The 26,290-nt window shown below is 36.5% G+C and overlaps 2 protein-coding genes across 17 annotated transcripts in view; one reads left to right on the forward strand and one right to left on the reverse strand.

Moving 5' to 3' along the window:
- Positions 1-19,015, forward strand: LOC139753670 (uncharacterized). Of its 5 annotated transcripts, none has more exons than XM_071670327.1 (13): positions 1-124; positions 409-741; positions 1,571-1,753; positions 1,992-2,155; positions 4,349-4,559; positions 4,741-4,861; positions 6,745-6,936; positions 7,095-7,182; positions 7,472-7,685; positions 8,584-8,698; positions 9,758-9,933; positions 11,046-11,175; positions 18,882-19,015. In XM_071670327.1, the coding sequence occupies exons 2-12, from the start codon at positions 514-516 to the stop codon at positions 11,172-11,174; spliced, it is 1,821 nt and encodes a 606-aa protein (XP_071526428.1). In that variant the 5' UTR covers positions 1-124; positions 409-513; the 3' UTR covers position 11,175; positions 18,882-19,015. The 5 variants fall into 5 exon arrangements, with proteins under 5 accessions (XP_071526428.1, XP_071526427.1, XP_071526425.1 ...); XM_071670326.1 differs by having other exon boundaries at positions 11,046-11,216; positions 18,882-19,013; XM_071670324.1 differs by lacking the exon at positions 18,882-19,015 and having other exon boundaries at positions 11,046-12,334.
- LOC139753671 (regulator of G-protein signaling 10-like) overlaps positions 13,308-26,290 on the reverse strand; it is a 26,200-nt gene continuing 13,217 nt past the window's right edge. For 3 of the 12 annotated variants that reach the window (XR_011713745.1, XM_071670338.1, XM_071670337.1), the window contains 2 exons: positions 24,782-24,842; positions 13,308-15,125 (listed from right to left, as the gene is read on the reverse strand). Coding sequence is in view for 9 of the 12 variants with exons in the window: in XM_071670338.1 (XP_071526439.1) it covers positions 15,112-15,125; positions 24,782-24,842 (75 nt within the window). In the remaining 3 variants the exon portion in view is untranslated. Of the gene's footprint in view, positions 24,843-26,290 lie in introns of all 12 variants that reach the window. The other 9 variants (XR_011713744.1, XM_071670334.1, XM_071670333.1 and 6 more) reach the window with 4 other exon arrangements.

Genomic DNA, 26,290 nt, shown 5'->3' on the forward strand with positions numbered 1-26,290 from the left:
CCGCCATTGACTGCGACTGCTGGTCTAGCGTCCTCGTCACCATGGTAACCATTGGGTATTACAAGGTGAACACTGTCATGAATATCTCGTAACTTCTTCCTCTGTTTTTACAGTATTGTTTGTGGTAAGTGCTTTCTATTACCAATTAGAGGTTTTAGCAACCTTAAGTAAGATGTAAAATATTCTAGGAAAAAGATTAATAGTTTGGATTTTCGATTTAACTTCTTGGTGTCCGCTACTCTGAAGACGCTTTCTCAACAATTCGTTTTCAGAAAATAAAATGTGTCAGTCCTTTCATATTAGAAGATTTAACATTGTCCAGGGACTCTTGTGAGTGTTATTAATGGTTTTAGTCAAACTTCGCACTGTGAAATAATAATGGCCTGTGATTTTCCCTCTTGTCTTCAGATTGCTCAAAAGTTGGCCGCTGTCAGTAATGTACTGTGCTACCCTTGAACGTATTTACGTCGAAAAAAATATGAAGACAAGCTATACATAAGTAAATGAAGAAGAATGGATGGTGTTGATAATCCAAACAACGGTTGTGCCAAAGATGGTGGTCGTGTTGGTGCCACCCAGGCCAAGCTGGGCGGCCTGGCCAAGAAAGACATGGACATGGCCAGGTCAGTGTTTGCCAGATTCCAAGAAGCTAAGGAGAAAAAAGTGAAGAGCCCATACGTTCCTCCTCCCGAGGAAAACTTGTTCCAGTACAGCGGACGTACAGACAGACACCTGCACCAGGTAGGTGTTGATACGTACCACAGTTTTGCTGCCAACTCTTTCTTTCACTGGTAAGTTTTTGGACATGTGTCTCTTGAACTGTCTGCCTGCATGTATCCGTGCCTCTAAGGCATGTGACTGGTGGCTACCCTCCCTTGGTTTTTGTGTGGAGACCAGCCACACAAGGATGGACCATCATGATACCTCTTTTCCTCCAGAATCAGAGCTGTGCAATCCTCTTTCATACTTTGCCTTTCCCTTTCTTGTCAACCTTTTCACCTCTTAAGAAATCAGGTTTTTAAGGATATTAGAAACTCAAATTAATCTTTTCCATATTTGCAGCATGCTTTTATTTATACTTTCATCTGAGATGGCTATGATTAGGGCATTTTTTCCCCATACTGTGTTGGGTAATGTATGTATAAATAAAATAAAGTGATTATAAAACAGATTGCTGTGTAATCAGCATATCAAATTATTTATGCCCATTTCCACCGTGATTCATGACTTATTAGACTTGAAATAGATAAGTTGCCAGTGTACCAGCAGAAGTGTACTAAACACCTCAAATTACTTGGTGTGATATGTTTTAGGGGACTGATCACATAGAAACATAGCTGTATGCAAATCCAAAGGTCCATGAAAGTTAGGCTATCATATTCGTTGTTTGTATCCACATATTTTTTTAGTATTTGATAATGTATTATGTATTAGTGTATTAGTAGTCTTAGAGCTACATAGATTAAACCCAGAGATTCTAATCTATGTACAGTAGTAAAATGTTTTAGTGATCTACTTCTAACATGCTGGTATATCACATGTTCAAAGGAAGTATATTATTATAATGCAGGAGCTAGTTGGCAGTGGTGCTCTAGTTCAACCTGACTGGGGCCTGAAGCAAAGGAGGAAGGCTGAGGGACAGCACCAGGAGCAGTTTGGCCCACCCCGCCGTCGCCGTATTGGGTTTCAGCACACACAGCCACAAACTGCCCAGGACTACTTACTGGCAGCTCGCTGCACAGCAGAGGATAAGGTGAAATGAAATATGATAAGCTTAGAGATGAATTATCACAATATCAGACTCCCCTCTTTGCTGCTCATACTTACAGCTCTTTTGTGTTTAAAGATGTTCTGGTTAACCATACAGTTATTGTAGATATTTGTTTTCATTATAAATTTCTTTCCATTTTATCTTTGTAGAATTGTTGATATTTAATATCTTAGACTTCATTCTCATTATTTTCTTTTTCTGATGTGCAATACCTGGTCAGAACCTTGCTCGGGTAGCAGAGGTAGAGGCTCAAAGGCTGCAGGATGAACTTCATCGTGAGAAAGCTGTCAACACAGAACTTGAATCTCAGTTACTGTACCATGAGGCAGCCTTTCAGGAGTTCTTGCAGTATCATTATCGCCAAGTTTCAGATGCTTTGACTAAGTTAGTAAATTGATTTTGCCACATATGATAGAATGAAAGTCCAGTTGTCTGTTGGATATCTATGTACTTTCTGCTCTTCCACATGTTATAAGTCAGTTTCTGTTCTCTGCGTATGATTTTTTTTTTTTTAAACTTGAACCTGCAGAGACTTATTAATGTTTCTGTTTGTTTGATAGAACAAGTGGTGAAGGCTTTAAAGCCGTCTGCCAAAATGTAATTTACTTAAACAGCTTAACATTGACCACAGTTCACAGTCGTGTCAGCCTTTCTAAAGTTTTGCAGTACTCATTATGTGGAATTTATCTTGCATATCCTACTAAATGTAGTGTTCTCTTCTGAACATGGAGGTTTTTCCAATTGTTTGTAAAGAATCTTTATGGTTTAGGGTTTTTATGTGTGTTATATTATAGGCTTAGTGAAGGATGTGATGTGAATAGTAAGGATGTAAGGGTAAGGAATTAGAATCACTGTTATAGTACATTAAAAATGAAGAATACAGATGTACTTAGAATCTATATTGTATTTTCACCATGAGAATGGTAAAAACATTTTGGAAAAGGGAAAGACTTTATACCTTATTTTACCATCCTGCCCCACAAGTCCCTTTTCTCCTCGATGGGGCTGCCACAGTGCTTAGGGAACCAGCCATGTCAATCAGGCAGGGCTACAGGTCAGTGTAATGATGTTGACTGTGTTTGTATGTAAGGATAGTGCAAAAAAATTGTGCAGGTCTGGTGTCTTTGTTTTGGTTTTACATTGTATGTTGAATCAAGGTTTGTAGTGTGGCTAGGATAGGTGATGTCCAGAGCATAACTGGAAAAGTATTGCTCATGTATGTCTAAGAGTGTTGTTTCAAATTGGGATATGTCTGGTGGTGTGGTGTTTACGACTTAGTTGGGAGGGCAGTTGTTTTATGCTTGTCAGATCATTTTGATATGTGTATGTTTTGTCATTATTTTGTTTGGTAGGGATGAGGTATCTGTGAACATAGGTGGCATAAGTGTGAGGCGGGGATGAGCATTTTATTTCTATATAGGTTTTGGGGGTTAGTTATGGAGTGGTTTGAATGGGAGAGGTATGGTGCTGTTGTAAAGAATTGAGTGGCTTCATATTAAGTTAGGATTGTATTGGGAGGATCATTATTTTGTTATGTAAGTGTTGAGTGTATGTGGTGAGAAGACAGCTGGAAATTGTTCTGAGTGCTCTTATTTTCTGTGGTTTGCAGGTTTGTTTTATGTATAGGTGTTACTTGGCTCTGCCTGCAACAAGTTACACCGACAGTGAAAAGTCACTTTGGCAAGGCTGTATCAATAAGAGCACAATCACGTCAAAGAACTTGTCTCTCCAAAGAGCCCATATTTCCCTGCTACTGGAGGTAGCATATCCTTGATGTGATTTGGAGTCTTAGGACTAGTTACAGAGAAAAATAAGAAAAAGGGCACAGTTTGGTATTTCAGAAAGGAGGTATTCATAAGTACTGTAAAATATGGAGCCCTTATATTCAAGGTATTAACTGCAGGAGCATGCTTTTGTAAATGTAGGAACTGAGAGTAAAGCTAAAGGAGTGATTTGGGTAGCATGTCTTTAAAGAGGGTGTTTTATTGGAGGAGTCTATTGAGATTTTGTAGAGGTAATTATGTGTGGAGAGGGATATGCACGAGTTACTTTGCTTTATACAAATTAGGTTTTAAATGATCACCTGTTTTAAATCATGAAAAGTTTATCTACAACTTATTTTTTATCTTTGTAACTGGCATTAAGGAAGTATAGGTACAGTACTAATTACTGGTAAAACTTTCAAAAGCATTCATTGTGCTGCAAAGAAACTAGGCAGAAAATGAAATGTCTGATTGACCATAAAACCAGTATAAATTGTTCTTGGCATCAGATAGAAGTAGTAGGTATGAACATTAAGTTGGAACTTTAGGCTACAGTAGTGGTTTAGAACATTAGATAGACACATTAGGTCGTGGTCAGAAGGAACTTTAGTTAGGAACCTGTGGAAACACTGCACTAGAGTTGCCCTTTGCCATTGGCCTGTTAAGGGTTGAGGCAGTAAAGGCTAAGAAGCAGCATTGGAGCTCGCCAGCAATGCCCACCTCTCCCTAAAGAAGTTCTTGGAGGGAATGGGCATCAAGGATATAGATGGATAGATAGATTGTTCTCAGCATAACTGCTGGTGTAATCCACTAGGGGTGACACAGCCAGGCGTAACTTCACAGAGCAAGAGGTACGCATAGACTACTTCTCTGGCTTGCTGACTGAGGCACAGACTGTTCAAGAAGAGGAGGAAGAACGTCTGCAGGAACTAACAGCCTTCCAGCAGTTCCTGGCAGCTGTCACACCATCACAGTCACTCAAAGATCTCAAGAGAAGGATGCTGGAAATAGAGGATGAAGTCAAGGTAAAGTGACAGTGTGTAGGTTTCTTTTCTATACCTCCCCTATACTAACACTAACAGGAAGTCCCTGACCGTTACTCAGAATATAGTATTCAGAAATGAGAATTTCAAATGAAAGATATTAAGGAGGGAGATAATTGGTATAACAGCAGTGTATTGTAAATTGAATATTTTTATGTGACAGGCATCCTATGCGGTAGAAGAGGATTCTTATGACTCAGACACTATATTCTGCAACCCTGTCGACTTTGCCCAAGCAGCAGGAGTTGTTGCCTCTGAGAACTCTGAAATAACGACTCCTATTGGTATGTTATACTGCCTACTGAGAACTGAGAAATATAACCATGTTGAAGCATGTCTTGATTGAGTAAATGGCTATTGTAGCATACCTGTTGTTTCTTATGAATATTTCTATTACTAACCAACATTACTTACTGCTCAACCCCTATGTTGGCTTAAGAATTGATAATAAATGCTAGCTAGTACAGTATCACAGTGCATAAACAGTTTTAACTACTCATTACCCTTCTACATTCTGCATGATCTGGAAAGTCCATCACCATAGGTGAAAAAATAATTAATGTGAAATATATTAACATTCAAAAGCAACAGAAAATACACAGAAAGTAATCTTTCTGTCTATATTTGTATCTCTGTATCCTGTTCACTTTGGGAATTCCCTTAAAAGGATGGCCTTGGCAAAAGTCTCCAAAATTGTTGAGCTTTACTGCCTTTTCTTAGCTTTAGTGCCTCACCCTTAACAGGCCATCATTTACAGATGACAGATAGGCCAAAGCAATGCACTTATAAGGTGGTTGTAGGGGTACTGAAGAGGGCAGAAATTTTTTATGTTCCTCCCTGGCAACAGAAGAGACAGTCCATGATGATATGTATGTGAATGAAATATTGATATATTTGTAGCTGTGGTGAGCAGTATCACTGGATACTGTTGGTTCTTCCTGGAGGCAGGCAATTCAAACAGTGGAGGGAAAACATTATACATCCATTGATGTGCACCACTGTGTTCATATCTCTTGACATGCACTGTATTTTGAAGGTTAAAGAAAGCCTTATGAAAGAGAATATTGCAGATTTAACATAAAAATATAGCACTCAAATACTGATTTTTACCAGAAGTTAACTATTTAAGGTATATTACTAATAATTTTCCATCTTTATCTGTTAAGAACTCATGGGTACATACAAAGCAAAGCCCTGTCTTAAGTAATGATAAAATGTGAAAATAAATACCATGTTAACTTGAGCACACTTGATTGATGTCTTGACATTGCTATGCAATACTTAACAATGACTGCTTCGTGCAGGTCATTTTGTTACACTGACCAAATTTTTCATGAGTTGCTTTGACCTGGATGAACACAGGTCCCAGAAATCTGATTATAATTTTGTACTGGCAGGTGATGGGATCTATGGGATGAAGCTTTTGTAGCACTTGTGTTGAGTTTACTATTGCAAGTCATCTTCTTTGCAATGGCTATTTGCCTTGTTTTGTCTACCTCTTTCCATAGCCAGGCTTCTTCCACTTGTTGATTTTTTAGAAAATTTTAGGGTAAAACCCAGCCAAATATAAGAAAAATAAGCCTTTTAACTTGCAATGAAAAAAGCTGAACCTTTTATGACATCATTCATATGATTCATAGTGAACTAAAGTTACATGCTAATGCATTGTGCATTCTTTCATGAGTAGTCTCCAGAATCCTCTGTCACTCTTTCTTATAATATAGTACTTTACAGAAATTTAAAAACTTTACAGATCTTAAGAAAACATTGTACAATGTCTTTGAAATACTGTATATAGGAGTGATATTTTATTAAAGGAAAATTCCAATAGGACATCTGAGATATATTAAATGAAAACTCTTAATAATACATCTAGCTATATCTTTTGTGCCTTCATTCAGTATCTCAGAGAATTCATTAGTGAAGCAGAACCACCAGTTACACCTCCTGCCTTGTATGTTTTGTACTGAAGAATATATGAAATTTTTCAGACTGTTTACACAATTTAAAATCTGCACTGTATAGTTAGCTTAAGGCTTAATATTTTTAGACATCATAACAGAACACTGCATTTGAAATTTGGTTACTGGTAATTGAAACAACCATTTTTCTTTACAGAAAGTCCGGTCTGACAGTTATTAATCTCACTTTATTAATGTGTCCACAGGTGAGGGAAGTGGAGGTGGGACACTAGGAGCTAACTTGATGTCATTACGCATGATGAAACCAGGGAATTCCCATAGCCGGTCCCCATCCGGGGCTGGACACAGACCCTCACAGCCTCAGTCACCAGAAGGCAATAGGGATCTAATGCCCATTTCCCAAAATGGGACAGATACCTGTGATGCTGGGGCCTTTGGTGAGTTTGATATTATCAAAGTAAGAATGGCATCCCTGATTAAACTTAAGTCTAGGGGTCTTGTATGTAGAACATGATAACAAGTTATTTCATTAATATATTATGCAATACCATTTAAGGAAAATTTTAATGTTTTTGTGGCTTTTGCCTCCCATCAGATGAATTCCTGGATGATGATGGTCGCTTGGTTGCTCTGGCCAGTATGTACGAGTCCCAGTGTCATGCCCTCTTGGCCCTCCTTACAAGGTGCTGTTGATATCACTCTTCTACTTGTATGGTTTATGGCTCGTGAAATAGTATGAGAACTTCCTGCTAAGAAATCTGTAGCCAATTTACTTTTATTCAAAGTTGAATACTGTAGTCACATTGTAAAAGGCCTTCATTATATTTGAATTATACATGCATTATTTGTTAGAATTTACATTTTCACACTTTCTAGAGATATAAAAAAAAAAGATGCAAAAGTGATTACTTTCATTTTACACAAGTTTAGGAAATGCAATAATTAGGAAGGTATGTGATCCACCTCATTAAGGCTTAGGGACCAAACTGAAGCTATCAACAAGGAGGTTGAAAATCGCCAGAAAAAGCTGAATGGCCGCTTGCAGGAGATACAGCAGCTGCAGGAGAAAGCAAAGGGTGGAGGCCATGAAGATCAGCTAAGAGATCTTCACACACTTATAGCTGAATGGCCAAGGTTGTCGGGGGATGCTGAGGCACAGAACCAACTTGACCAGCTTGTTGCACAGGTATAATTTTTTAAGCTGCTTGAAGTTACATGAAATTTCTTGCTGGCATATGAGATATTCTATAGGATAGCTCTTGGAAAATCAGGGGTGGGACTTTCTTTCCATCGTTATTTCTGGTGAGGAAACACTGACCTTCCTTAACTTTGCTAATCACTCAACCATGGTTATGACAGCTCACTCATTTTGGGCCTGCCTCTTACCAATCAGAGACTTCTGGAAATATAACATCATTGACCCACCCATTTCCTGCTATGAGCATCTTGCTGAATTCTGTAGAATTGCATACTGACATGCCACCTACTGTGGGCTACTAGATTGACTTTGTCCATCCCTTGGATTAGTGCCCCTTTTTTTCTTTCTTTATATTCATTATTTAGTTTATTAAGAGAATGGTGTGCTGCATGTGATAACTTTCTTGTTCAGCACAGGAAAAGAATTCCACTCTTGGGGCCCTTTCTCTTCAAATTTTTATGCCATCAAGTAACCTCTTAACCTTTTCCTGTTTCAAGTAGACAAATCTGTTCACACATTTATTCCCATTAATGATGACAGTTAGACTTACCCCATGGTTTCAGAAATCTTTTCTCTCTACTTCATGCATGAAAAATGGTTTCTGTACCTCTTTCTGCAGTTCCTTTGCTTGCATTTCTTTGGTGTTCCATTGGCATGACTACTGGACAACACTTCCATATTTCATCCTTGGTTCCATCATTTATACTGCTTCATAAGTGCAGCCCAGATATGAGATATGTGTTGACCTCCATTCATTTACTAGTCAAATTTGAGATTCCTAGTCCGTTGCTAACTTGTATTTGTTCCCATATCTACATACCTTATGCTGATTTTTTTCCATGCAACCGTTTTCCTAACCTCTGCTTAATCTTAACAAACTGTACAGATTGCAGAAGTGGTGAGTGATGTATTTGGATCCAGTGAATACTCTCCTCTGGTACCACAGACACAAACAGATATGAACCAGAAGCAGATTCCAAAAAGTATAACAGGATCAAAGTGTAAGTACCATGGTGTGTTAATAAGTAGAAAAGATTATTACATTTGATAAAATATACATATATATTTCTTCACATTGATCACCATTTTCCACATTAGTGAGGTAGAACCAGGGAGAGACGAAGGCCACATCCTTTTTTGTCTTTTCCTGGTGCTGTCTCTCTGGAGGGGGGTGGGGATACTATTTTCATGTGTGGCGGGGTGGCAACGGGAATGGATGAAGGCAGCAAGTATGAATATGTTTATGTGTATATATGTATATGTCTGTGCATGTATATGTAGGTATATGTTGAAATGTATTTGTAAGTATATGTGTATGTATGGGTGTTTATGTATATATGTATATGTAGGTGGGTTGGGCCATTCCTTGTCTGTTTCCTTATGCTACCTTGACAGCAAGGTAAGACTTTTGTTTGTCTGGCAAGTATGATTTCAGATGGCTATATGTTTGGTGGGTTGATGTTGATGATCGAGTTGGGAGAGTGGTTGTTTAGTGCTTGTTGGATCATTTCAGTATATATGTGTTTTGTCATTTTTATGTTTACTAGGAATGGGGATCTGCGAGTAGATGTTGTCGAAGTGCGAGGCATGAATAGGCTTATTATAATTGCGTGGATGTTGATTGTTAGTCATGAAGTGGTATGGATTGGAGGGGTCTAGTGCCTTTGCAAAGAATTAATTCCTAAGCATGTTGAAGTGGAACTGTATTGGCAGGATTTTGTGGTTGTCAAGCAATCATTGCTCTTTTTCGTGTAGTTTGCAACTTTGTTGTATTTGCTTTTGTGAGGGTGGAGGATGAGATAAGTCAAGAGTGAAGCAGACAAATTTTTGGTTTTGGATGCAAAGGGATATGTACAAATCATGTATGAATTTCCTGATCCTATGTTCATGAGCCAGTGAGTTCGGTAAGATTTTTTTTCTATTTTTTTTTATACAGTATTTAATTGTTGTCCAGGTTTCTTCACTGCATTTGTGCATATATGGGTTTACACATACATGTGTTTATATGTGTTTAGAATGTTTTTTTACATCATTGTAACTGCACTCGTATCATTTTGCAGCAGAAAGTAAGGACAGTCCTGTAAGGGAGACTCCAACTGACCTAAGAAGAAATGGACCTACAGTTAGTGCTGGTATGGGACAAGAGGCTCTTTTAGCACTTCTTGAAGCAAGAGTAACTGACTTGTGTGCCCAGCTTGACACCATTGAGCCAGAACTTAGGGATTCAATTTTCTTGGTGAGTTGGTGAGGATAAGGGGAAATTTCAAAGGAAATGTAATTCATCCATAAAAAGTGGGCATGATCTAGAAAATTCCATCTTGGATTGTGCAAAGAAAATTGAAAAAGAAAAAAATTCCCTTTTGAAATCAGGTAGCATTCAAAAGTAACAAAATTCACATTGTCATATTGTTACTTTTTTGTTGGCCAGGTCCTGTGGTAGTGAGTGCCTAGGGAGGGAGTGAATGTTACGTTTGACAGCTCCTGATAATAGACAGAAATGATGTTTCTTTATATTGACCTTGTTTTCTTATTGCACTTGTAGTTTATACACAGACACAGTGTTGGTGGTAAATTACCTATCTCTGACTCCTATTCTCTCCTGGAACTCCCTCATGAGGGCAGCCACTGCAATAATCTCCATAACTAGTGAACTCCGCTGCTACTTCTTAGCCTGTGAAGTCTTTATATAAACATGTTTAGGAAATTACCTTTCCACGCTAAAATTCAGTGTAAGATAGGTTGGTTAACAAGTATGGGGAGTGTGCTTCAAGATACATTTTTTCATCATACTGAAAATTATACTCTTATTTCATACACAGGCATGTAGAAATATTAAACCTTTTACACCATAGTACATATAATTGTGAGGAGATTAAGTGACTGGCTTGTATGGGGAGGATATTGGAGATGTTTCTCTGGAAATATTTGGGATCTTTACCTATCATCTGTCCCAGTCTTCCATTACCCCAGAATTACAGAAAAAATAAAAGCATTAAGAAATAATTCTGTACATTGCTTCGTTTTTCACATTTTTCATGTTATTTATTTTTCTTCACTTTCCTGTCAAACAGATATGTGTCATAATTGTTCCTCTTAACAACATGAATCATCCAACAATCTCTCAATTTTCCATGGTCGCCAGGTGTGCACAACCTTCAGGTGGATCGCCTTGCACTTATAATCGTGGATGTAGGGGAAATGAGGATAGTAGAATATTTTTTCCACACCTTCTTCGTTATGTAAGAGACTTTCTTTTGGAAAAAATGACACCTTTCAGCATGACATTTCTTTGAGCTTCAAAATATCCCTTTTCAAACATACTGCTGTTAACACGTTTGATGATTCCAGAATTGTGAACAAGCACGCCGAGCTCGTTTGAAAGAGGAAAAACGACAAGAAACAGAAATGCGTCGTGCTGAACGCAAACAGCGGCACCTAGAACGTGCTATGGCGGAACCTCCTCCTAAACCACTCTGAAGTGTGTACACTATTCATGTGGTATTTTGTCATTGCATGGTAGTAAGTATCCTAGGGAACTAAGCATCTCTTTCTTTTGTTAGCCTAAGGGGTCAGGACTATAGTTTAACAAATTAATCCCTCCAGACATTGCATGTGCTCTCACTCGGAAGCAGCATGTCTGTAACCCATTACTATTTGTTTGGCTTTGTGGAATAGGAAAGGAATAATGGACGAATACATGATGACAGTTTTTTAATACTTCTGGGTCATTTTCATAAGTTTCTTTCCATACACCTTGAAGCCTTGGAGCTTTCTACTGTTTCATGTCTTTCCCATTTATGACCTAGCATATTTTAAAATACAGGTTTTTCACTTCCTCCAAAATTTGTAAATTTTTCCGCTTGTCTCTTCATTTATCCTTTCATTAACATCTCTATATTTCAATTAAGTCCAGCCTTGATGTCGACTTTTGTCCATGAACTGCAGCCTCCATCATAAAAAAACAGGAACAATGCATGTGCACATGATAGGGAAGGAGAACCAGAATATTTGACAGGAATGGATCAAGGGTGCAAGATCAGGCTTGTTTGATGCACTAGAGAATACAGATAGCAGAGCAAAAGGTATGAAACTTTTGATGAAAGATGAACGGCTTAAGTGTTTGTTTGTATCTGTGTAGGCTCTAGGTTAATATGTAAACTTTATGTGTGATGGGCTTAACACTACCACTAGTTGCATATGCATCACATATTGACATAGAATAGTTTAAGGTAATTAGAATAGTTTAAGGTAATTTAAAAGAACTAGAAAGAGTTGTTAACAAATAGCTGTCATAACTCTTCACCGTACCAACAGTGAACACTATGCTGTACAGCCTCATTTATTTAATTCGTCCCAGCTTCATTCTAATTTTCAATGCTTGATCATAATTTACTACTTCTCACTTTCTAATAAACAAACACAGCCATTAGCATCAATCCTAACAGTCTTAATACAATCCACATTTCTGCCTTAACTAATTCTGTGCAGCATTCTGTCAATGTGTTTGGAAAACTGTTTGCTTGAGTGGATCCAAAAGTATTCCAAGTTAGGTGGTGTTTTGAAGGCGCAGTTTTACTATGTATTATGCTGTATTTTAACATACTTTTAGTTTGATCATTCACATAGTGCAGTGTATAGCCAACGTAATTTAGGTTTTGCCAGCATCTTTTTTTAAGAAATTTCTGAATGTGATTCAGTAAAACAAAATTGATAGTTGTTCTTTTGAATTTTGATATTAAAAAGTTCTTTTGAATTTTGATATTAGAGTAGATGAACTGACTTTGCATTCTCTCATAAAACTTGTTTCTCATCTTTCTCCAGTTGTATACAAATGTCTCTTTCCTAAAGAAGTGTTATTTCACACTTTTGCTAAAAGATCTGTCCTCTGATACCTTGCTATAATTACATGCCAAAACTGGTGGATGTGGAAAATAAGCAAAGGTAAAGTCATGACACACGATGAGTTTGAACCACTGTAGTTGCAGGTAGCAAGTGAAGCATAGTGAACAGTGCTAGTAAGATGGCACAGGAAACTACTGTGGTTGCCTGACTTTAAAGAATCTTTGAAATCAGGCCAAAACATGCTGGATAAAGTCATATTGATACTATTATCATAATCTGCACTTATACTGGGAGATATAAGAAATTCTGGTTACAAAACCTTATTCTTTTGTGTGATACACACTACAAAGGTACCTTTGCTACACATGAGCCAAGAAACACTGATACTTACACTCCTGATGTTTGAAAGAAAAGAATTCACATGTGTAATTATCAGTGATTATTTATTAATGCTGATCAGCAATTTAAGCTATTCACTGATGTTTTTAACCATAATATGACCCTCAAAGAATGTGTATTTTCTTTCTAAGAATATTTATCATGTTAATGGTTTGCAAAGTTTGTAAAAAGCTAATATAGCATTGTTAAAGTCGGTGGATCAAATGAAGCTAGACGAAAACATAAATCTTGTATGACTGCAGATGAAAGCTTCAGAAAATGTTGTACTGTTGGTAGGATCTGGTAGCTACTATTCAGCCAACTGCAAGTTTTCAAAACTATATAAAATATCAAACTTAAATTACTCTAAATATTGAAAGAAACAAGCAGTATGGCTTGCAAATATGATTTAATGAAAATCGGTATACTTTACAGTCTCCTATCATATGATGGCATCTTTCTTGATCAATGCAAAATACAATATTTTCACTCAAAAGACAAACAACAGAAAAATAATCAGGGGCCATTTAATGCTTCCCAGAATGATTGATGTCAGCAATTAGCAAACCTGGAGACATTATTACCTTTGTATAAGCATTCCTTTCAACCAGTAATTTTCTTAATTTCATAATTAATTCAGTGAATGATACTGCTAAGTATAGAACAGTACAAAATTCCATAAATATAAATATCCTTACGTAATAAATTATGAGAACAAATGCGGTAAAAACCACCATTTTTAAACAATAAATTTCTTGTACAATAAACCTACTAATACATTACAATTCTTTAATGGTCTAAAAGAGGAGTGAAAATTAATCACAGTCCTTACTTTCCTCACCTCCAATTCTCAAAACGTTTAACATGATTTTGACATTTACAGAGGAACTCTTCAAGTAGAAATTTCCTTATGAATGAATCTATTCTTACCCACTCTCACATTAGCTCCAACTTAATGGAATTAAGTACTGAGGTTAGACAATATTATTTTGTAATGGTAAACCCACTTTAAACTTAGACAAGTGACCTACACAATACAACCTGAGGGTATTTTTTCCTGTTGTGATTTGGCAGGTTTTCATCTGTTCTTCATGGTCAATACTCCAATTAAATCAGCCTGTTTAACTACTATATTTCACTTGTCCTTGAAATTCAGAATTATAAAATATTTAGAACTAAGGAACATAAACTATGTTATTCCAAATGTTTCTGGAAAGTGAATGCTATACTGTTAAAATATCTTTGAGGAGATTGTGCAAGAAGTTATATTTGTTACCAAAGTACCTTAATTCTATGAAAAAAAAACATTTGGTAAAGGCTTTTCCTGCAAGAATTAGGTACTGTACAAAAAAAAGATATGAAAGCAGTTACATGAAATTCATGGAAATAATAGTAAACACATAAAAGTCAATATTCTGTAACATAACTCAGTGCATTAATTACTGCATGTAAATACAATTACTAACTGATTAATGGTATCTTCTCATTCTGTAAGTGGGGCAGTACATGGAGAATTCCCTAAAAATCCTTCCTATCAGACACAAACAAGACCAAGACTTAACAGCACACTAACTTTCTAGTTTCATAAACTGGTTTAATTTTCATATAAAGTATTCACCACTTGTGTGTACTATGAAATAAGCACGTGGGGAAAAATGAAGAAAAAGCGAGAGTAGAAGTAGGGAAGACATGCAAAGAGGGGTTAAAATATACTCGAGGACGAGGCGAGAGCCAAGCCACTAGGTAGGCTGCATTATGACTGTAGTTAATATAACAGACACATTAAGAGGACGGAAAGTATCTCTTCCCTGATTTACAATCCACGAGTAACAAAGAATAATCAGTCTTATACCTAGTTAATAATAAAACTTATAGAAGATGACTCCAAATTCAAAATATAAACAGTGGGTACCAAGGCCATTAACATCTCAACTGCCTTACAAGTTGTCTAAAAATAAATTGTATAAATCTCCATGTGATAAAACGTAATTACATATTAGTGAAAGCTATATGTGAGAGCAGAGATCGTTGTCAAATGAACTTATTTTTCATGTCTAGACAAAAATGTAAATACTGTGTATCAGCAAGCTTCTGTTTGACCTTTTTCTGAGGTTCATCAAATACTGTTACATCTTCCAGTCCCATTTCTAACTTGTTCTCTATTTCTACACTCTTACCACCAGTTCCAACTTCCTTATCTGCTCCAACCTGCAAAAGAATACTGTAGCTGATAAATAGTACCCTATAAGAAATAAATGAAGAAAAAATTAATATTCTAACCTCACGAAATAACTCATTATAAATCTAACTTTTTGTATTGTGGCATTCATTAAAAAAAATTGATGCAATTAAAATTCTACTACTTTTCTTCTTTCCAGCTGGATTATGGGCATGACATAATTTTTTTATTCTATGTATACATCTAAATTTCTTTCAGTGAGGTCAAGAATCAATTTACAGGCATGGTATTTATGCAAATTCTAATAATTCTTTCACTGACTTGCAAATACTGTTCTTGAGTTTCTTGCACCTATGGTGTACTAAGTAATGTAATGAGGTTATGCACAGGGAATCCTGGAAATATGATATACAGCTTAGTGGACAAAGAGTCAGATCATGTCTGCAGGCTTACTCCTCACATTGTTATATACCTTGACTTAAACATGTGTCACATAACAGAGATAGGTATAAGCATACCGTTTATCAGTTTTGTTTAATGGTGAAGAACTAGGAGGAGGATATTTTGAGAACCTGTATCCATGAGACCTTTTCTTGATATTACTGGGTTTAGCAAGAGTAGTAGTAGTAGTTCTAGGGTAAAAAACTGAATCTTTCTAATGATTATTCAGTGAAACAATATAGTTGAAAAATACTTCCCATGATACACATACGCCCCTTTGATTCCTACCATCCTGTTCCTGACCTAATTATTTTGGCCAGAAATATAATAATACTGTTATGAGCGATATTCATGATAAAAGTACTCCATTGTTTCAAAGATCTGTGCTGGACTTCATCCATTATTATGAAATACTAATCAGTCTAATTTTTGCAGTTCATGAGATAAATAGTTTGCATAGGACAGAAGTGAAAAAGTAAATCACAGCAATTTTTTTTTTTTTTTTTTTTTGGTAGATATATACGTAAGTCCATGGAAAGGTCTATGAGGTCATGTAATGGATTGACAAAAAGGGGAACTGTGGTTTCGGTGCAATGCACATAAAAGCTAGAAATTGGATGCGAGTGAATGCAACCTTTATTCATCTGTTCCTGGTGCTACCTCACTAATGTAGGACACGGCAGACAAATATGAAAGATGTAACCTCCTTCATTATATCCATATCTTATATGCTTTATAATTTGATGATTCATTTAACCATTATAATAAACAGTCTGGAAGGAGGTAAATAAAGTGCATAAGACAAGGGAGGAAATGGGAACTTCAGTGAAGGGGGCTAATGGGGAGGTGATAACAAGTAGTAGTGATGTGAGAAGGAGGAGTGAGTATTTTGAAGGTTTGTTGAATGTGTTTGATGATAGAGTGGCAGATATAGGGTGTTTTGGTCAAGGTGGTGTGCAAAGTGAGAGGGTTAGGGAAAATGATTTGGTAAACAGAGAAGAGGTAGTAAAAGCTTTGCGGAAGATGAAAGCCGGCAAGGCAGCAGGTTTGGATGGTAATGCAGTGGAATTTATTAAAAAAGGGGGTGACTGTATTGTTGACTGGTTGGTAAGGTTACTTAATGTATGTATGATTCATGGTGAGGTGCCTGAGGATTGGCGGAATGCTTGCATAGTGCCATTGTACAAAGGCAAAGGGGATAAGAGTGAATGCTCAAATTACAGAGGTATAAGTTTGTTGAGTATTCCTGGTAAATTATATGGGAGGGTATTGATTGAGAGGGTGAAGGCATGTACAGAGCATCAGATTGGGGAAGAGCAGTGTGGTTTCAGAAGTGGTAGAGGATGTGTGGATCAGATGTTTACTTTGAAGAATGTGAGAAATACTTAGAAAAGCAAATGGATTTGTATGTAGCATTTATGGATCTGGAGAAGGCATATGATAGAGTTGATAGAGATGCCCTGTGGAAGGTATTAAGAATATATGGTGTGAGAGGCAAGTTGTTAGCAGTGAAATTGAAAAGTTTTTATCGAGGATGTAAGGCATGTGTACATGTAGGAAGAGAGGAAAGTGATTGGTTCTCAGTGAATGTAGGTTTGCGGCAGGGGTGTGTGATGTCTCCATGGTTGTTTAATTTGTTTATGGATGGGGTTGTTAGGGAGGTGAATGCAAGAGTTTTGGAAAGAGGGGCAAGTATGCAGTCTGTTGGGGATGAGAAAGCTTGGGAAGTGAGTCAGTTGTTGTTCGCTGATGATACAGCGCTGGTGGCTGATTCATGTGAGAAACTGCAGAAGCTGGTGACTGAGTTTGGTAAAGTGTGTGAAAGAAGAAAGTTAAGAGTAAATGTGAATAAGAGCAAGGTTATTAGGTACAGTAGGGTTGAGGGTCAAGTCAATTGAGAGGTAAGTTTGAACGGAGAAAAACTGGAGGAAGTAAAGTGTTTCAGATATCTGGGAGTGGATCTGGCAGCGGATGGAACCATGGAAGCGGAAGTAAATCATAGGGTGGGGGAGGGGGCGAAAATCCTGGGAGCCTTGAAGAATGTGTGGAAGTCGAGAACATTATCTCGGAAAGCAAAAATGGGTATGTTTGAAGGAATAGTGGTTCCAACAATGTTGTATGGTTGCAAGGCGTGGGCTATGGATAGGGTTGAGCGCAGGAGGGTGGATATGCTGGAAATGAGATGTTTGAGGACAATATGTGGTGTGAGGTGGTTTGATCGAGTAAGTAATGTAAGGGTAAGAGAGATGTGTGGAAATAAAAAGAGTGTGGTTGAGAGAGCAGAAGAGGGTGTTTTGAAATGGTTTGGGCACATGGAGAGAATGAAAGAGGAAAGATTGACCAAGAGGATATATGTGTCGGGGGTGGAGGGAACAAGGAGAAGTGGGAGACCAAATTGGAGGTGGAAAGATGGTGAAAAAGATTTTGAGTGATCGGGGCCTGAACATGCAGGAGGGTGAAAGGCAGGCAAGGAATAGAGTGAATTGGATCGATGTGGTATACCGGGGTTGACGTGCTGTCAATGGATTGAATCAGGGCATGTGAAGCGTCTGGGGTAAACCGTGGAAAGTTCTGTGGGGCCTGGATGTGGAAAGGGAGCTGTGGTTTCACGCATTATTGCATGACAGCTGGAGACTGAGTGTGAACGAATGGGGCCTTTGTTGTCTTTTCCTGGCGCTGCCTCACGCACATGAGGGGGGAGGGGGATGTAATTCCGTGTGTGGCGGGGTGGCGATGGGGGTGAGTAGGGGCAGACAGTGTGAACTGTGTGCATATGTGTATATGTGTGTGTATATATGTGTGTACGTTGGGATGTGTATGTTTGCATGTGTGTGTGTGTGCATGTGTGTGGGGGTGGGTTGGGCCATTTCTTTCGTCTGTTTCCTTGCGCTACCTCGCAGGCGCGGGAGACAGCGACAAAGCAAAATGAAAAAAAAAAATATTGATAAGTCACTTGCTGGTTTCTGATATCTACTTGGTCGTGAAATTTCAAGTATAACTGGTCTTAAAATGTTTACCATTTGGATATTCTTTACATACCAACTGCCTTCATAAACAACTGATTCATTGAAAAAATGGAGCCTTCAGTTTACTTTGCTATTACAAAACTTATTTTCCCACCTTTTCCTGGGTATTACACTACCTCAAGAAAATAACAGATTACAGGTGATAACCTCTAATTCATAAGCTAAATAAGTATAGCACAATATGTGCTAGAAACCAACAAAGAACATGGACTCATTTGTTTGTTCACATATATGAGAGAATGGCATTCCTAAGATTCCTTCACCAATCAAAATGTACCTTTTTTTTAACAGCATGGTTTTTTTTTAATCCATTTGCAGGTACCAGTGATCAGAACAGATAACCATCTACTAAGAAAATTATTTAGGACCCATATTCTAGTTCAAAGAAGCATTTAGGACAACAGAGACTATCTTGTAAAGAGGACATATTAAGATGGTGTCTAATAAAGCACCAATAAGGCTGTTGTGTAATAAGAACTGGACTTGATAATCTTTGTTTCATAAACAGACTGTGAAATTACCTCCCCAGTATAGTAATGGAACTTTGTATACAAAAAGGAATTAAGCATCGTTTAGCACCCTGATTAATAAGTTTGGCAAAAATGAATGAACTAAAACAGCCTGCAGAGTCAATCTGTTATCCAACTGAAAAGAGTATAATACCTCTAATAGCTTTCCTCCTATACCATCAATTCATAACACCTTCTACAAAGCTTTTCTATCAACTCTTACATATGCTTTCTCTAGATCCATTAATGTCACATATAAATTCTGTTTAAGTATTTCTCACAAAAATTTTTAATAGCAAATACCTGATACACATCTGCCACACCAGAAACAACATTATTCCTCCCACTCTGAAATTTGAGTACTTACTCTTGTACCCTTTGCCATTCATATAATGGCACTAAAAACATTTTTCCGATGTTTATTAATTTATTTACATTTACCCCAGGACCAATTATTATGAAAGGGTCCTAGAGTTACCCAAGACCTCTTTCTAAAGGCTCCTCCAGCCCAAGACTGTTATGCTTCCAGTAGCAGGGAAATGTAAACTCCTTTGGAGTGAGGGGTTCTTTGATGGGACTACTTTCAATGATACAGCTTCAACAAAGATGACTTTTCACTAATGGTGTAACCTCAAGCAGACTGGGTACAGTAACACCTTCCACTGTTCATGACAGCAGATGTGAGCAAATGAGGTCCATTCCTTCATCTGTTCCTGACACTCCCTCACTAACATGGGTAATGCTAAGAGTTGGTATATTTATGAGAAATAAAAATATAATTTCATTCTTTCATAGTTGATCACTTTCCTGCATTAGCAAGGTAGCACCAGGAGCTGAAAATGAAATGGTTTCATTTGCTCACATCCATTCCCTAACTTTCATGTATAATGCATTGAAACCACAGCCTCCTATCCACAACCAGGTCAACCACAGATCTTACCCCAGCTACTTTACCTGCCTGGGTTCAGTTCAGTAACATCATGTCATCCTCTGTATACCTTATTGCTCCAATTCATTTCATCCCTTGCACACCGTCCTGCATGTTCAGGCCCCTAGCACTCAATCACTGTTTCTCCCCATCCATCCATTTCCAATTTGGTCTTCCTCTTCTCCTTGTCTCCTCCACATATGACACATAAATCCTCTTTGACAATCTTTCCCCACTCATTCTCTCCATATGTTCTATCCATTTCAGCACACCTGACATTACTAGACTGTTTGCAAGAGGTTACACTGCAAGGATGAATCATCATAGTAAAACCTCTTTAACTTCTCACTCCACAGGAATCCATTCTTTCCCTGCTACTGACTGTAGTGCAGCCATGAAGCTGCAGGATGCCTTGAAGGGGTCCTGGGTTTACATATCAATAAAAATTTATACCTAACTGCCTCTTCCACCCAATCAAGGTGTAAGTATATATGTGTTGCAGTGCCAGTTTAGTTACCTTAAAAATAAATATTGTCAAATGGTGTACCTGTCAGATTAAAGTGTTTCTCACCACTGATTACATTTTCTTAAAACATTTTTGTTCACCCCCTTATGTACATTTCCTGAAGTGTACAATTTTTTCACTTATTTTGGAGCAAAAATAAGAGCAAAAAATGTATAGTGCACCATAATGCTACTAAGTAAATCTTTTTTTTGTAAATATTCTGAGCATAACCATGTCCCAAAAAAGGGGGTCTGAAGCATAGCCAAAAAGTTTGCATATTCCTTAAACAACATGTAGGGTTAAATGACATGAAAAATTGAATTAAATTAGAACGAAATGTTCAAAACATAAGGAGTAAAAAACAATTCTTTACTAAGTTATCCTGTCAGTAACTCACACCTTTAAACATTTTCAAAATTTGAGAAACCTAGTGAAATGAGCTTTTATAAACTGTTTTACAGATTGTAGTCCTAAATTTGAAAACCAAGGTATGTTGACATGCTTTCAAAATAATTTAAATAAAAGAAAAAGTATAAATCATAAAATGACAAAAAATTTTTGGTACTAAAATCAACAAACAAAACTCTTAAAATGTATTTTGGAGAAAAACACAATATTTACAGTAAAATATGCAATGTGGCAAAATTAATTTCAAATACATCAACAGCTTTTAAATGTTGCTCTACCTCAGGTTAAAGCTTCATGAAAAAGTGTACTGACAATAAGTAAGAAGCTAAATAGCACCACAGCAAAAGACAAAAGGAAATAGGCAGTACATTCAAATGCCTCTGTAAAGGCTAGTATTCTTTACACACTCATCATAATAAATATGCATTTGTTTCATGTAATTAATCTCACTGCATTACCACAGCAAACCTGTTTAGAAGTCATTAAAATATCAACTCAAAGACAGGGATAACACTCAAATGTTAAAATAATTTGCAGTAAGGATAGAAAGGCAATAAAACCTCTAAAAGTACACCCTTTTGAATTCAATATCTCGATGCATTCCAAAACTGTAATAATCTTGTACAATAACCATCCTACCATTAGATAATTTTGCCACATAAAAACATTCAGCCAGACTTATGTATACGAGGTACAAATAAATATGGCTAAAGCTTACGTGCTGAATAGTTTTGTTAGCTTAATAAATGTCATACTGTGTAATATCTAATTAAAAACAAATACTAAGTGCCCCACGCCAAAGCAAATGATAGCTGATTTAAGTACGTTTATTATCTCAGATGATATTGACTTTCCTACTTTTTTTAACTCATTACAATCATCCATTCTAACCTAATAATCACAAATGCAACTCCTCTTTGTCCTTCAATCTTTTGCAAGTACTACCCTGCTGTTGACATCATAAGGACCTTCAAATCAAAAATGATTTTTTTTTCTTTTTTTTTTGACTTGCCATGTAGTAGGTAGATAACTAGTCAAGGGATATTCTTGTCATCAAAATTGTAATAAACCTTATACAACCACTTGAGTATTCAGTTAAAGTGAATATTATAGTTTACATAATTTCAGGAGTATGGTAAATTCTTTTGTCCATTACAGGTTAAGTACATGTATTCATAAATATCTGAAATAAATGCATTTTGTGCAAACATTAAACAAGTGTCTGAAGGAGATAAATCTATGTGTTATCACGAAAGCTTCCAGTACAAGGAACTGGCTGTTTAGCTAAAAGTATAAGCCACTAAGTTTTATTCATTACACACAAGAAGTACTATATTAAGTGAAAATACAGCCTTACCAAAACCCATTACAAAATACACCCTCATAAAGCATCTTATAAAAGGCAATTAATATCACATCCATGTCACAACTATTTATAATATACCCTTAAGTTGATCACTTTAAATTTTCTGCTGCATACACAGCTATGATAATTAGCAGCCCTAAACCAGAAATCTACAATCAACCCATTCAAAACAACACTTTAATGGTATGTCACATGACCCAGTACAAAGAAATACATGCAAAAGCTTTACCTAAAATTTACCCACTCTCACTTTAATAACAACTGGGGTGCTCTCAGGAATTAATGAAATATAATGTCATGGGTCTATCATATATCAAAACTCCCCTTAGTAAGTATGTTCTGATTCATTTACTGACAATGCTTAAGAACATCCTCCAACATCTGAGATGCCATAAACATATCACCCCTTCCTGCGGCAGATGGTTATTAATACCAGAGTCTTGCCAAAGGGGTGAGATAAACTACAATATATCTAAATCTTGAACAAGCTGGATGAACTGTACAGCAGTGGGGAAAATTAACTGGAAAATTCTATAATCCAGCATTGCTAAAGTCCCAACCTTACCAACTTATGGAGGTTTACTCCATATTTCTGTGTTATTAAGCTGATACTACGGCATGCCTTCGAAACAAATGTATCTACACAATAATTCTAGAGAAACTAGCAGTAAGTATTACAGTTCCACAAGTAGTGGAATCATCTAAATTTTTAGAGCACCTCTTAACATGTAACATAAAATCTTAGTATATTGTGTGTTTTGCCTTATTTTGCAATGGGAAATTACAGTACACTGTCCAAACTAGTAAAGTTTTTTTCAGGTGTGGTTATAAACATGAGCAATGATAACTATAACCACAAACATAAACATGAGCAGTGATAATCATAACCTACTAACAGTTAAAGATCATGAGAAGTGTTACGAGATTACCTTGGCATCACATCTAGTGTAATGCTTAGTCTGTCATGTACAAACACCATTGTACTGTATTAACCTTCAGCCCATAAATATATAAACTGGATTTCTATTTATAATATGATAATTTATGATATACTCAGGGGTCTAATCTATTCAAGATCAATTATAGTGATAGGTGACAAGGTAACATCAAATGTGAGGAATCAACTGATGAGTAATGGCCAACCTCATGCTAAACTGCAATGTATCCCACCTGATCATAAGCTTTTATCTTCTTTCATTACAGCTAACAAAATATGATGATTCTTTTTGCATGACTCTTCTGACCAACTTTAAAAACAGCAAGAGGTCTTCAAATGTTGCTTTAAATCATGTTTCCCATTAAATACTTTTCCTGTTTTGTAGTCTCTGATTTCCATTTTTTGTTGAGAAATGTAAGCAGTCCATGCAAAACTATAAGAACTCCTTAAGTGTTTTTTCTTGCTTGTACAAACATAAAATACTCATGATGTTCCTCATACATAGGTATGAAAGTAGAGGTCTGGTAATCTGACCTCTACTCTACTACATCTTTGAGCTTTTTATGGCTAACTTTTATGAAAAACAACACAATGTCTACATATAAATCTGTAAACTAATTCACTCTACAAAATGCACATCACTGCAGTGGTAATATTTCTAGTCCCTTCCTCATAAATGCATTACTGCAAAGTAAAATTATCAAAATAATTTGTAAGAGGAAACTTCCTAAATCATCACTAGACAGTGTGATGGAATATTAAATGCCCTATAATGCCACTTATGACCATATTTAATATTACATGTGCCCTATCCTCCAATTTTTCCTTGTACTGCAAATCTATCATATACAGCTGATACGTTTAAATCCTACAAATGCATATCAGTGTAAGCTTTATATATGAAAGTAACGACTGCTTGTTACCTGGGTATTGAAACCACTGCTGGATTAGATATGAAAGTAAATTTATCTTTCTAAATTTAAATAAATGAAGTAACACCTGCATAGGCATGTCTCTTACTGATGCCCTGTTCAACACGCACAATTTGATGGAAGAAATCTGCCATGTGCCTAGAATTAAACCTTGGCTTTAAAACTGATACGTGAGTCCTAACCCAGTTGTCTTCATATGAAAACTTTCAATAGTATAACTTTGCAATGTACTCTTTTCTTAAAACTATGTATTCATAAATCTATATATCAAAAAATTATGAATAAAACCTCGGCTCAAGCCACAATCATATCATATGATAAAGATGTATGGTGAATGCTCAGCTTCTGCCATATATCTACTAAACAAATCATATGATGATGTTGAGTTCTCTTATAAAACAAAATTTGTTTCTCAAATAAAAATAATAGGTTAAAAACAATTATATCCAACAAAAGCACTGACTGCACACTCCTCACTACATTATAACTTTAGCCTTTTCTTAATATCTAAGCAGAAATTTATATACAAGCCATCAGCAAGCTTTTGCTTGACTTTTTTCTGAGGTTCATCAAAGAGTGTCACACCTTCCAGTCCCTTTTCCTCTAACTTGTCCCCTATTTCTACACTCTTACCACCAGTTCCAACTTCCTTGTCTGCTCCAACCTGCAAAAGAATTGGCGGGTGAGCAGCATCCTGTAAAAAATAAACAAAGTAAAACAATTACTAAAATAAATGTTTCTGACAGGAAAAAATACTGTATACAAAACTGAAACTACTAAAAACTGAAAAACACATCTGACACTAATTCCTACAAATAGGTAAAACTGTAGAGATACAATGTACATGTAATTACCATGATATTAAATGATAGTTATTACATAAGTGAAGTGAAAGACATGGTAATTACATGGATGGAGTATAAGATGTTATAAGTGATTGAGGCCAGAATATACCATGGACTGTGAGGCATACACAGGATACAGTGAACTGGATTGATATTGTATACAGAGCATATAAAGTGATTGGGATAAACCATAAAAAGGATTGTGGGGCCTGGTTATGCATAGGGAGCTCTGGTTTTGGTGCATTACACATGACAACTACAGTAATTGTGAATGAAGGCAGCCACTTCTTTTTTTATTAGTTCCTGGATACACATATTATGAGGTCTATAAGGAAAAGTTGAACACAAGAAAATATGAGGGAGATAAGTAAATGACAATCTCAAAGAAAGAATAACTTGGGGTCAAATTTTGTTGGAAACCATAAAGTGAAACATAAGGATGAATATAACCAAAAGAGTAATCAAAAGGAAAAATGGCATCTCTTGTTCTCTCTCAGGTGATCATTGCCAAATAAGGCTACTACCTAATACTATAAAAATGAATACAAGTACATACCCCACAGCACTGATGAACACAGAGAGCTAATTAGAAAATTCACCAGTTATGTTTTATGGTGAGAAGGCCATACTGCAACTTGAAGAAATATCTGGTGAATGAACCATTATGCTTGACAGTTTAACATCCAGCAGAAACAGCTTTTCGTCTTGAAATGAGAACATGCAACCATTTCTCCTTGCTTTTGTTAATAAGCAGGTAAGGGGTGTAGATAGTTTTTAAATAAGGCAGTAATCAAATTACAGATACTGTATTACTGTATAAAAACAATATGCTGAGAACTATCTATCTAAGCATTGCTAAGAGTAAACTCAGGTGCTACCTATATCTCAGTTATGCACAAGCATACTTGCCTAAAAATACCTATTTGTTATTTGTGATGAATACCAAAAAATTTTCTCAAGTGAAATCCATCAAACTTCTATTCATCTCTCTACCCAACTGTCTTACATAATTATCTTTACACAATTCTACACAATACATACTCATCCATGCTGACACCCTTCTCATTGACCACTTCTTCCTACTCTTCTAACTCTTACATACACACTTCACACTCATCCTTGTCAGCATCCACCTTGTCCTTACAATTTTACATATCCAACATTCTATTTCAATGACAACTTTCAACACTCATTATCTCTATAATGTATCCAACTCCACTACAAGTCCTTCACTATTTTCCTACAGGAAAATCAAGTTTTGTTCTCATATATCACAGCAAGCAGAAACATGCATTTC

The sequence above is a fragment of the Panulirus ornatus genome, chromosome 15, assembly GCF_036320965.1.
Source record: "Panulirus ornatus isolate Po-2019 chromosome 15, ASM3632096v1, whole genome shotgun sequence".
NCBI classification, from domain to species: Eukaryota; Metazoa; Arthropoda; class Malacostraca; order Decapoda; family Palinuridae; genus Panulirus; species Panulirus ornatus.